The sequence below is a fragment of the Anomalospiza imberbis genome, chromosome 6, assembly GCF_031753505.1.
Source record: "Anomalospiza imberbis isolate Cuckoo-Finch-1a 21T00152 chromosome 6, ASM3175350v1, whole genome shotgun sequence".
Lineage (NCBI taxonomy): Eukaryota > Metazoa > Chordata > Aves > Passeriformes > Viduidae > Anomalospiza > Anomalospiza imberbis.
This window is the reverse complement of record NC_089686.1, coordinates 26,474,811-26,488,307: the sequence shown is the minus strand read 5'-3', so window position 1 is coordinate 26,488,307 and position 13,497 is coordinate 26,474,811. Positions and strand designations below refer to the sequence as shown.

Genomic DNA, 13,497 nt, shown 5'->3' with positions numbered 1-13,497 from the left:
ACCACCTTCCATTCTTCACTCCAGAGATTTATTCCAGAGGCTATGGTGTGGCACTTCCAAAAACTACCTCAATCTCTGCCTTGTTTGAACGGTTCACTAAATTTTGTACAAAAATATAGGGAAAATATATGCCTGTACTAAAACTGCCAAATACAAAATGTGTGTGACTTAAGCTGAGTGGTTTGTTTCAAAGTTAAAACTTTTCCTGTACTTTGGAAGGGCTGCCAGTGTAGCTGATAACCACTACAGTTGTACTTCAAGGGATATGATGTTTATAACTACAGTAGTAATTTACTAATATCAATTTAGTCAGTTCCTTGGAGAAAGAAAATGTATTAGTAAAATGACCATATCTACATAAGAGTCTTTGCAAGTATAAAAAACAATCAGAAGGAAAATAAAATTAAACTAAGTAATTTTTTTTTTAAATCCCCTGCCATCAAGCTAAACCTGCAAATCTTCTGAGTATATGCCAGGCCTCAGAAAAGCATGTGCATTTTAAGAATAAAAAAATAGGCTTTGAAGTGGGGAGCACTCAGTGAAGATGAATGGGCTGAGGTCACAACTCTACATGTTTTATTGTTTTAGTCCATCTGACTTGCTGAACAAACAAGCAGCCAAGTGCTGATTTACAGAGGGAAGGTTATCTTCCTGACCAATGAAGACCAAATGTTTTGTTTTGAAACAGAATCAAATTCTATGGAACATAAAATTCTTGGAACCTGCTGCTGATTTCCTGCCTTCAGTAATTTCTTCTTGCAGCTGGCAGAAGCTTAAAACAGTAAAATCAAGCAGTTTAGGAAACTTCCCACAGCAATGTCTTCCTAAGCTGAGTATGACAGTGTTGTAAAACATGACACAGAGAAAATGAGCCATTGAATCTGATTTCTTTTTTAATCTAACAGGTTTTCAAATAATTATATTTTCTTGCATTTTACTTAAATGTTAGTTAAGGGTCAGCTACAGCTGGGAAACAGAGTCCAACTAAGCACAAACCAGGAACTTTTATTAAAACAGAGCAAACTGGAAAATCCAAATAAAGATTTCTGGACTCCACAACATACAGAACTGCTCTGATAGCCATAGCTGTCTAGCAAATGGGTGTTTTTGCAGGAATTTTTCTTTAGCCAATGTCTCATGAGGGAAAAGAAAGAACTCTAGCAAAGGTACTCTATAAAAACTTTAGGGTAGGTAGATCCACAAAGAGACTCAAAGCTTCAACATTAGTAATGACAGATTCAGGAAATACCGAAGGCCTCCTAACTTGCCAAGAATGAAAAAATTCTTTCACACCTGCAGTTCTGCCCATTATTATATGTGATATCTTAACACAGCTGCAGTACTCAGGGACCTACATTACAGCTAAGCCCAATGAAGCACAAGGACACAGATTTATCTTAGATGGAGAGAGTCTTGATTTATCAAATAAGTTAATAATCGCATCACCCCGTTGAATGGTGGATAGCTGCCCCGTTTGGGGGAAATAATTCCACTTGATTTCCATTGGTTGTTTTAGCCTCTTGTTTACTGGACATACTGGGATGATACAGACTTGTTTCTTGCACAGAAACAATGCCACCTATATCCATAATTAAATAGGCACTGGAGCTGTGTCTCTTGCTGATTAAATATGCCAAACACAGCACTACAGGACAAAATTCTCGTCATCTATGACCAAATTAATATTTGTTTTATTCAAAATGACACAGGACAAGAAAGTTTCTTTTAAGAACAGCATGTAGGTATGGCTTCTTCTGAGAGAATAGCTTGGTTCATATCTCCTATGCCCAGTCTGGCAAAGTGTCCCAGCCAAAAATCTGCATCCTAACTATTGAGCTCACAAAAGGGCTGTGAAGCTTTAGTTCCTACTTCAAAGAGAGTTTCCAACTGAAAATTGAAGTCAGAAGTACATGCCTTTCCCTCCATAATTAACCTTGGCTGGGTCTCGATGAGTCTAAGTCAGTAACTAAGTTGTGCAGAACTGCACTTTGTTGGAGTACAGCTTCATTTTATCTGCTTTATATTTGCTGGGATTTGCTCTGGCTGTTTGGCATCATGTCAATGCTGTATTTTAAAAACATCACTTGCTCAAAGAAAATTGGAGAAAGCAAGAGATCAGAGTTAAAAGGTTTCTTGGAAGAAGTGTTTGTGTTTCTAGATACAGTAATCACTGTTCAGATGTTCAGATGATTTAAACTAAACAATTCTACATTAGTCAACAATTCTATTACAAGACTCCTTGTAAAAGCAAGGAGGCCTCTCAGGAAATAACAAAATAAAGTGAAATTAAATTGTGCTCAATCCCCAAATCAGGGACGATTTCAGTCTTATTTTCAAGGGCTTAAAGTGGTTTGGTACTGTTGTCCACTTGATAAATCACATGGGATTGTGAGAAAAATTGTCAAGGTGTTCTTCCTCTTCCACACATGTTTGAAACATTTTCTTTTCTAAAAAGAAAATTAAGTTTCTCACACTTGTTTAACAGTCCTTTTTCAGAGAAAGGTATCAGAGCAGACATCATTTGAAACTCATGTAGTACTTGATCTTTCAGCTGTACATATCAACATTCATTAGTCTTACTGGTCATTTGTACTGCCTTTATTATCAAGTAAAGGATAAATACAAATTCTAGCAAAAATGCATCAAGACTTGTGATCTGTTGTTTTAAGACTGACTACACAGAAGTTTGTTATAAACATTTAAAAAATATTTTCATAAATCCTTTACATCTTAATTATTTTAAACTTAAGCAGGCTAAGAAAGATTTTCATATATCCAACATAATTGCATGTTTTTCACTAACACCCTCCTGTCTGATTCCAAGTTAAAACTTATTATGTAAAAAGTTACTAACCACAATTAATATATATTAAAGAAAAGTCAAATTTCTGTATTATATTTTGACAGCAAGTAAGAAGAAACAAAGAAGTCTAACAAATCTTTCAAATTGTAATAGGTTTCATTTTAATTGATCATTTTTATAGCACACAAAGCATAACAAAATTAAAAGCCTATTAGTGATCATTGTTCCAAAAATGCACTTTACTTCCATTAACTTACATGATTTTAGTGGGAGCTCATTTAGAGTACAGCTGTAAATATTTTTAATCTTTGACTTTTTCTTTTACAGGAGCCTCTAAATGTTATTGATCCCAGTTTGATGGATCTAAATGGTCCAAGTGAAGATGCACTAGAATGGGATGAAACTGACATAAGTAATAAGCTCATCAGTATTCATGAAGACTTAAGTGATCCTGATCAGGAGCTCAACAAGGATGATCTAAACCAGAAACCTGCTTCAGAAGAATGTGGTGATAATGATGTGAATGAGGATGAAATTATCAGTAATCATGGAATTCCTCTTTATTGTCCCAACATTACTTCCCCTCCAAATCCTCACATCTATCAGGTCTATAGTCTTCATAATATTGAATTATCAGAAAAAAAACATATGCCTTTTTTGAAAAAAACATCCAGACTCTCCAGTGTAATGCAGTCTAACATTTTAAACAAAAGTCTCAGTAAAGACTCATCATTTTCATCTACCAAATCCCTGCCAGATCTAATAGGAGGTACCACATTGGCAAAACCATATAACTGCATGTATCAGAGTGGAAACATAAGCAGGCATTCTGAGAGTGAGAGTGGGATAGTGAGTGAATGTGATACAGAAACTACAAATAATTCAGAAATTTTTTTGCTAAATGATACTGAAAGCAGTCAGAGTAATCCTGAAATTGGGCATGTGGAAATCCAAGTGGATAATGTAATAAAACCAAAACTAAAGAAAGATGAAGAAGATCATACTAGCCTTTCAGATGATTTCCAATTGGCTCCTTCTGCATGCTGTGGAAGTGAAAATGATGAGGATTTGGACAGCATTACTATGTCTAACCCTGGTTGTCCAGAAGAATTGCAAGGAAAATCTGATGTCTTGACATTTTATGATTACTCATATCTTCAAGGCTCCAAATTCAAATTACCAGTGATAATGAAACAATCACAGATTGAAAAAACACATACAGAGTGTAGTTTGTTTCATGACTTTTGTTTTGACAAAATACCTGGTAAATCCGAACATAAGTCTGGAGAGTCACAACCAGATGGGTTTATTCATGATCATACCCTGGCAAGTATCTGTGGAGAATCAGATCCCAATTCCTGTAAATCTGCAGAAACTGTAAAAAAATTACCTGTTACAGAGAATACAAGACAGGTTTCTACTTTATCTCATAGTTCTTCTTTAGAATCTCTGTCGGTAGTAGGTGATTTGTTCAGCTCAGGTATTTTTAAAAGTGGAGATGGTCTTCAGCGAAGTGCCTCTTTGGAGAGCTGGCTGACTTCCTACAAAAGCAATGAAGATCTTTTTAGTCATCATGGCTCTGGAGACATAAGTGCAAGCAGTGATTCTGTTGGAGAGCTCAGTAAAAGGACATTAGATCTTTTGAATCGCTTGGAGAATATCCAGAGTCCTTCAGATCAAAAAATAAAGCGCAGCATCTCTGATATAACACTCCAAAGTAGCTCTCAAAAAATATCTTTTACTGGACAGCTGTCTCTAGATATTGCATCTTCAATCAATGAAGATTCAGCAGCTTCTCTCACTGAACTCAGCAGCAGCGAGGATCTTTCTCTCTGCTCTGAAGACATTGTGCTACACAGAAATAAAATACCAGATTCAAATGCATCATTTAGAAAACATCTTAATAGATCTGTAGCTGATGAGAGTGATGTCAATGTCAGCATGATTGTTAATGTCTCCTGCACTTCTGCTTGTACTGATGATGAAGATGACAGTGATTTGCTTTCAAGTTCCACCCTTACCTTAACTGAGGAAGAGCTAGGTATCAAAGATGAAGATGACGACTCCAGTATAGCAACTGATGAGGATATTTATGAAGAATGCAATTTAATTTCAGGACTTGATTATATAAAAAATGAGCTCCAAACCTGGATTAGACCAAAATTTTCCTTGACAAGGGAAAAAAGAAAAAGTAACCTCAGTGATGAAATTCAGCGCGGTAAAGAAGTTAGTAATGACACATCAAAAGCCACAGATACGTTAAGCATTGAAACACTGTTGAATGGTTCAGTGCAGAAAATATCGGAAAATAATGGCAATAGTAAGAATATACCATGTGATCGTGAAAAGGGGACAAAGAGTCGCCCAATGAAAGACATCTCTCAGGTTGTGAAGGATCAGCTTGTGGATGATATGGAGAATGGCAATGTCGAAAATACTCTTGGCAGTGAAAAGGAAGGTCTTTCTAGAGTAGCAGCAACCCCCAAAACTCATGCATCAATTGATGTCAGAGAAGCTGAAAATGAGTGTGGTGTCTGTGAAGCATTTACAGACAGTTCAGATGATTCACATATGGATGGCAAGGAGACTGTTCTGTCCTCAGCTGAATCCAGGAACTCTCCAAGAGAATGTCAAAGTCATCTTCAGTCTGATCATCATTCTGTTACTTCCTCTCCTGCAAAAAAGCCTTGCCTTGAATGTTCCTCAGAAATTAATTCTGTAGGTGTACAAGATACAGCTTTACAGCCATCTTTACCTAGTGGTCAACAACATAGAATAAACGCTACTGAAAAATTTCTTGATTGCTGTGCAACCTTGAAATCCAGTGAAGCTGAATGCAACTCATCAGCCAATGGTTTTGATTTGTGCTGTAACTGTGAATCTGCTGATTTTGATAAAAAAAACATGGAAGATGGCTCAGTACACAATTTTGTGAGGGAGATAATAGACATGGCATCAACAGCTTTGAAAAGTAAGTCACAACCTGAATGTGAGTCATCTGCTCCAGCTTCATTAGCACAGATCAAGGAAAAAGTGTTAGAACACTCTCACAGACCCATCCAGCTAAGAAAAGGGGACTTCTATTCTTATCTTTCACTTTCTTCTCATGATAGTGACTGTGGAGAGGTAATCAAATACATAGAGGAAAAGAGCAGCACTCCTGTGCCACTGGACTTCACAGATGAGAGAGAAGATATTGAATGTTTCTTTGAAGCCTGTCCTGAGGAGGAACGGGTTGAGCAGCAGCAGCAGTCTATTTCTAACGGTTCTTCTGAAGCACAAGTTGAGCAGCAGCAACTTATTTCTAACCCTATTTCTCAAACATCTGCAGTGTCACTAGGTGAAGTGACTCCAGAGTCATTAGAAGTTAAAACTTCTTCTGAAGGTAGGGATTTATCTTTCTTATGTGGGGATGACAATGATATAAATATTCCAAATGCTAAAAAAAAATGTGCATCAAGCAATTCAAAAAATGCTGATGATGATTTGCTGTTTTCAGATGGACAAAATGAAAGTTTGGAAAAGAATTCTCCAGAGGTTAGCACTAAAAAGAGTAGTGCAGGAAAATCACCTGGAACAGAAGAGAAAAAAGGATATGTTACTGCTTCTGAAGAGGCTTCAGCTACAGATTTTCAGATAAAGCCTGGCCATTCACAGAAAAAGGATGGTTTACATCAGAACAGAAAAACTCTTACTTGTGAAGAAAATCTCGTGAAACTTCATAAGGAAAGACATATAAATATGCACAGATAGAATGTAACCCGCTCCAGACACATAGATTATTCTAAAAACAGGTATGTACTCTACAAGTTGCACTTTTTTTTTTTTTTTACTTTTTTTACCTTTTTTTTAAGGTTTTTTTTTTTACAATGAAAGGAGATGAACAATCAGCCAGGGCTTCTGTTTCATGATAATACTATGTCATTTGTTTTGATTACACTATAATCCCAGTTTACATGCCACTAGTCAACAAATGCAGTGAATACTAATTGCTTTTTGCCCTTTGGCTTTGCACTGACTGGAGCTGCGCCTTTCTGGAACAAGTCTGCTATCTTGCAGAACCTGGGAATTCTTCCAACATAATATATCAGCCTTCTTTCCCTCCCCAGCTGAGGGAACCAGAAACCATCCCTGCTCATTGATGCCTTTCTCTGCAGGCATCTGGTCTTAGGAGGGGTTGAAAAGCACTTGATAAAGCTGAACTTCCAGTACTACAGGAACTAGTTTGTTTGACTAGTGAGTTGGAGTTCTACAACATTTCTATACAAACCATGATGAATGGCTAAGCAGATTGGAGAATAGAGAGATAATATGTCATCTCCCGGTGTCAGTTTACCATGATTTTAATTCAGTAAGACATTATTAAGAACACAATTATTATGACATAGCATTAGGCCAAAGCTGAGGTTTCCAAAACAGCAAATCTTTAGAACATCATGAAAGTATATAATGTGATGGTAATGGAGATGGAAACTGATAGGCACCCAACTGTGACTATCAGTACTGCAACCTTTGGTTCTATTTTGGGGTAAACATTTTGAAACACTAATAAGATGATGGAACCTAAGGCAAAAAGGTGGTCCTGATCTCTACCAGTGTTTGAAAGTGGTTCAGATCTGGAATTTCTGACCTCACATAAATGTTGAACAATAGCTGCACATTTAATAACGGAAGAGAATTTACAAAGAAACTTTTGAAATAGTTCTTATCATGCAGCACTGCTGTTTTGAGTCTCACTAGTTTGGTGACCCAAAAGCCAGCACAGCTCTATGAAATGCCATTACTCTTTGGAAACACTCCAGCAGACCACAGCCAGAACAGCAACTCTAAATGCCAATCCAATTCCAAATGCTATCTGTTGCCAGAAGCTGTAGCAAGGGAATTTACACTAAAACACAAGGCTAAGCATGGGACAGATTTCCTTGATGAGTTCTTGAATCTCCACCCACGGAGATTTTCAAAATTCAAGTGGACGTGGCCCTGAATAATCTTTTCTACCTTTGAAAACAGCCTTCCTTTTAACAGGAGGTTGGACCAGCTGATGTTCAACTTTCCTTGCAACCTAAGTTATGCTATGATTCCAAGATATTGGCAGGAGAAAAGGCTGTTATTCATCGCTGCCCATGGAAAATATTAGTATTTTCCTATGGCAAACTATATAGCTGTAGCAGAGGATCTCATCTGATTTATACAAAATAGATTTCTTTGCTGCTCTTAGAGATCTAACTTCCTCATTTTTTTATTTTGTTATGTTATATTTCTAAGCTTTGGGCTTTCCATTTATTGGTGGTTTACCCAGCATTCCCACATTCACATACATATTTCCAGCAAAGCCTTTAGGTTATGCCAGCAATAGTCTACAGCTAGCTGCTATCTCAACACATCTCTATTTGACTAATGCATTATCTTGGAACCATCATAGCAAAGAGGATATGTCAGGAATGGCTTTGAAATAGGCTATCATGACCTGCTGATTGCCAATTAGGTTAATACTTGGACACATCTAAACAACTGGAGAAGCAATGAAAATCAACTATGAATTACAAAACTCATAGATGATTCTATGTATTCTAGAATGAAATTAAATTGATAATGTGTATATAGAAGTCTCTATTTGGAAATTGAGATGATGACAAAAGTCTGAGATTGTTTACTGAAACTGATGTAAACTAAGCTTTCCAAGTTATTGTTTTACTAGTTGTCTTATTTTTTCACTAATTTTTATAATGTTATTTTGAGAAAGAATACTTGCTGTAGTAACTGTGAATTTATCCTTGTTCTCATTCTTTCACTGATAATGACATGTCTTTTCAATTTATTAGTACTTTTACTCTGAGGATCTCAAAATACTGCATAAACTTACCTCACTCTTCAGAACTTTATAGTTATTTGCATGTTAGCCAGATGTTTTTTTTTTTCCATAACACTGGAAATGAAAATATGCAGTTTGCGTGAGGTCTAAGATTGGACACAGACTATTGATTTAATAATAAATGCCCCACAATGCAATAAAATATAATGCAGAATCTAGATACAACAACATAATAGGGTTATGTTATAGCTTCCACTTTTGCCCAGGGGCTGACAAATTATTTTAAGAGAACAAAGCCCTTCACACTACATTCCCACTTTTTATATGTAGGAAGATACACTGATTCTTAACTTGTACATATAGCATTACTTCCATGGAAACTATGTACTGTATTATTCCCAGTAGTAAAGTTCAGGAATACATACAGTTTATCTCTGACACACCAAAAATGAAAATATGAGCTGCTAGGTTTGGTTTCACTAAAGTCTGAGCTCCCTTCCCCCATTCACAAGCTTGATGCTTTAACTTCATGTCTCATGCTATGGGGAATGAATTACAGAAGCAATCTATCCTAATTTGTTAACTTATTCAAATAACAGTTATTATACTTAACTATGCTAAAGATTATCTTTTTGGTGGCAGATTGTTTATTTTTTGATGAGGCTAATTACTGATTTTCCAAAGGTAATTTACATTTATTACTAATACATCTTTTAAAATGTGACAGATAAATGTTGTTCCCATAAGTGTATTATGAAAAAAGTTACTATTTAAAAACACATTATTTAATTTGAAAGATAAATGGCAAACACCATTATTTTTCCTGAAGCACCTGTGCTGTAAGCTCATTTAAATGTGTAATTCCATGTGTAGCTGCAATACTTAGAAAAAAAATCTATACTATATGTGTACCTTAAAAGCATACTGAGAATTCAAAGCTGAAAAAGGCATGGTTTCAAATGTAGGTTGCTTTTGTATTTACCCTGGCTTCACAGGAGAATAAAACTAATAATGAATAAATATTTTTGTCAAATGTTCCAACCCTGTTGTTTAACAGTGCACTACCAAAAAAAAAAACCAAACAAAAAAACCCCCAAAAAAACCCCCAAAACCCCAAAAATAAACCAAAAAACAAACAAACAAACAAAAAAACAACAAAAAAACCCGAAACCAAACAAAAACAAAACAAAACCAAAAAAAACCCACCCAAAAAAAACACCATTGTGGAAATATTGTAATAATTCTGTGGACAGGCTCAAAAATATCTCTGACAGCACTGACTATTCTTTCACATGAGCCAACAGAGTTCTTCAGCAGAGGTGCTCATAAAGCTGCGCTGATTTTATTTCTCAGTTAGAAGAGGTCACCTTGAAAGATCCGTCTGTACATGAGTCATGTGATCTGCTGTCACTGTGACCCATGACTCACCAATGGGATGGGAACTTTTAGTTACAAATTCAGTATGCATAGAGATCAATACATTCAGGACATGAATGTGTTCTATCCAAAGTATCTTCTAGATTAAGCCTTAGAATTCTGTGTGTAATCTGCTAGTTCTTACAAGTAAATCCAAAAGCTATTTCCTTATTTCTGTATTTTAAATTTAACTGAATTTAGGGGCAAAATAATTTACTTGCTCTTAAGAAAACTAAATTGATTTTATCTGACAGTGCTGCAATATTAGATAGAATATTCTGCCACTTCCTATAACCAGGTGAAACCCAGCACTGGTGCTCAAAGCACCTCCTGACTGTTATTTCCTGCTCAGCAATAGATATTTTGTATGACTTTTTCCTTCCTTATCTCATTTTTTTTTAACAACAAAATAATGAGAATAATGATCAGTGAGACCTATGAAGAGTAGCTTATTTACATAAAAGTATTTTGAGATCCACAGATAAAAGACAGTACTTAAATGCAAAGGACTGTTAGTTATTTATTTACTACAGGAGAAGAAAACCCAAGTTTACATAATAGTTAATACACATTAATTTACTTTTTGAGACTACAATAATAATCTAAATCTCTGCTTATTTTTTTTTTTTTCCTAGAGATTTTTACAGGGAAGTAAATAATATAAAGTCTCTTTATAGAGTTGAGAGCAGTCTGACTTTTTAGCACCTTACAGTACCTGACTTTAAAATAACTAAATGAACAGAGAATCTTGTATTGAAATCTACTAATTACATCATTTTTGAAAAATCCATCAGTGAGACTTTCTTACTCATGCCAGAATTGTAGAAACCTTTTTGATACAATCTTCTGCTTTATTCAGATCAGTTCTTCATTAATATCTAAACAGACAGTTGTGCTTTTCAATATTTTCGAGTATTTCTTGTATAAATGGGGAGGGATGTGGTCAGTTACAACAAAAAAAGATCAAAGGAGATGGTAACTTGATAGATCCAGATATTCCTGCTTAACTTGGAAGGCACATAATGCATGTCTGGAGTGCCTCCTAGGAAATGCCTGTGAGATGTACTTTGCACTAATCTTTGAGCTGTATTCTGACAGTTATTTCTTCATAATTCTCATCATAAACCCAGGCTCTTTGCTGAATAGTTTAACCCTAAATTCTGGGCTGGATAATTCTATAGTAGGAAAATTTAACTCATTGCTGGTACTAGAAGTGTCTAAATAGTTATTTACAATTTAAAAATGCAGTGATGATACTGATAATTCTATTCACAGACCACATCTGTGACAGTCTTTTCCTTTTCTCCATTGATGTCTCACTATATATTTTTGCACAAATATTAAAGTAATTGTTGGATAGATCTTTTTGTTACTTGACTTTTAAAAATTTCCATATTTTCATTGGTTGGTGCAGTTCTGTATGCTGGAGGTAAGTTCACAGGTAAAGATGAGGACAAGATCCAGGGAAAAGGTCCAATGTGATGGATACCCTTATTTCTTTAGAAGCAAAGTTTTCTGAAAATCAGTGACTTTTCTACATCAATTCATTTTTTCACACTAACTTGTACCTCAGGCTGTTAAAAGTCATTTTTTGCCTACTGTATGCTTCTGCATTAAAGACTCTGGCATGTGACAATTTAATGGCTATCTATTATTGTTCTGGAAGACCTATGTTTTGCAAATAAAACTTCATTTTCTGTAACCTACTATTACTTTTCTGTTTCCTTTTAGAAACTTGGCTGCAATTCAGGTGCAGGTTCATCCTGTAAACCCTGGGATGACCTCCAATTCCATTGTATCACTGCCCTTCATTAAAGTGACTCCCGAGAAAAATTTTTTTTCCAAATGTGGTTTGTCCATGTTGGCTTTGTGGTCAGGCTGCATATGCTAGTCCTATTTCAGTGATCATTTTGTTTTGTAGCAAGGCCATTTGCCTTCCTATGGATTCCTCTCCCAAGCTACCTCTAATGACCTCCCCTTCCTAAATTGGATGCTCCTGTACTACTTACCACTGGTCCTGTTCTTTAGAGTACTATAGAATTCACGGTCAGTCTGATTAATCTTTTCAGAATTGTACCTGTCAGTACTCTTCTATTTTATGTATCAAATTTAATATTTATCTGTATAATGCATAAGTTTATTGAAACTATTTTGCTTTTAAAGTGACTATTTTGTTGGATTGCAGCAAAAAGAAGTCATTGGTCCTCCTGATTAAATACATCTAAAAATTAAGCAATTTAAATAAATGGCATTTTATTTATTTAATTTAAAAATTTAATCTATGCAACACTTCAAGAAACAACTACATAGTGTTGTATATTAGAAACTGTTGACATTCTACTGAATTAAGTATAACATTTTGGGTTTTTATGCTTCTTGAGGTGGTAATGAGAAAAAAAGTTTTTAAAAAATGTGTGCCTTGCTGTATTTCTTATACCATTTATTAAAAAGCTGCTTTCACAGTAAAATTATGTTGGTTTGAAAGGAGGAAATAGCAAGGTTAAGATGTGTGAATAATTTCTGTATATATGTATAACCAACTGCAAACATTGATGTATAATGACAGTATAAAATGCTTTCATGTTTGTGATGTCCAGTGATGTGGAAATTATAAGCCTTAATACCATTAGATTGCATGGTAATTAGAATTGGCATAATAAACATAGTTTATTGGGGAAAAAAAGCAGAATTGGTGATCTGTCTTACCTGCGTTCCAAGCACAGAATGCTTTATCAAAATTCCAAAGAATATGGTTTTCTTTGCAAATATTCCTTAGAGATATGGAACTCTTAAACTGGTGAAGATTTGTATTATCTAACTCAGAGGTAAAGAACTTTGTCATTAAAGATTCTGTAGGTCTTTTGGGCCAAACAAGGACACACAAATATTTAATATCTCATATAGTATTTTATAACAGATCTTTTCATTGTTTATCAGCAGCAGTTTGTTGTCCAATTCTTAAAATTTCATTCGTTTACATAATCATATCGAATCAGCTCTATCTAGACACTCTAGCAGTTGGCTGTTTTGATGACTCAGATTGTACATTTCAAGTGCTTTATCTTTTACTAAAATTATACTGAGTGGCCAAAAAGCCAACCAGCCAGCTTTATAAGTTAACTGCAAACATGGCATTCATCTCCCAAAAACACTATTGGGAAGGAATATCAGGAAATTTAAGACAAACAATGCCCTCTGATGCCACCTTTAATCACTATATTCCCAACTATATAAATGTTTTTACAAAAAGCTTCAACATTCCTCCTTTAAAACATGGACATCAGTTTGACAAGCTTAGCTACAAGCAGAGAGAAGCTACACTGACCAGAAGATATATTCGTGCAAATCTGAAGGAACAGGTATTTAAGAACGATCTCATGTTTTCCAAAGTGTTAACAGCTTCCTGTTAACAGCAAGAGAGAAATTATTTGTCTATCAATTTAAATTTCCACAGTGTAGCCTTAAG

At 35.2% G+C, this 13,497-nt stretch overlaps 1 protein-coding gene across 6 annotated transcripts in view; it reads left to right on the top strand.

Annotated features, from left to right (window-relative positions):
* AKAP6 (A-kinase anchoring protein 6) overlaps window positions 1-12,714 on the top strand; it is a 287,505-nt gene extending 274,791 nt beyond the window's left edge. For 3 of the 6 annotated variants that reach the window (XM_068192958.1, XM_068192959.1, XM_068192957.1), the window contains 3 exons: window positions 3,131-6,188; window positions 6,303-6,597; window positions 11,763-12,714. In XM_068192958.1, coding sequence (XP_068049059.1) covers window positions 3,131-6,188; window positions 6,303-6,556 — 3,312 coding nt within the window. In that variant the 3' untranslated portion in view covers window positions 6,557-6,597; window positions 11,763-12,714. Of the gene's footprint in view, window positions 1-3,130; window positions 6,598-11,762 lie in introns of all 6 variants that reach the window. The other 3 variants (XM_068192955.1, XM_068192954.1, XM_068192956.1) reach the window with 1 other exon arrangement.
* Window positions 12,715-13,497: the final 783 nt, after the last annotated feature.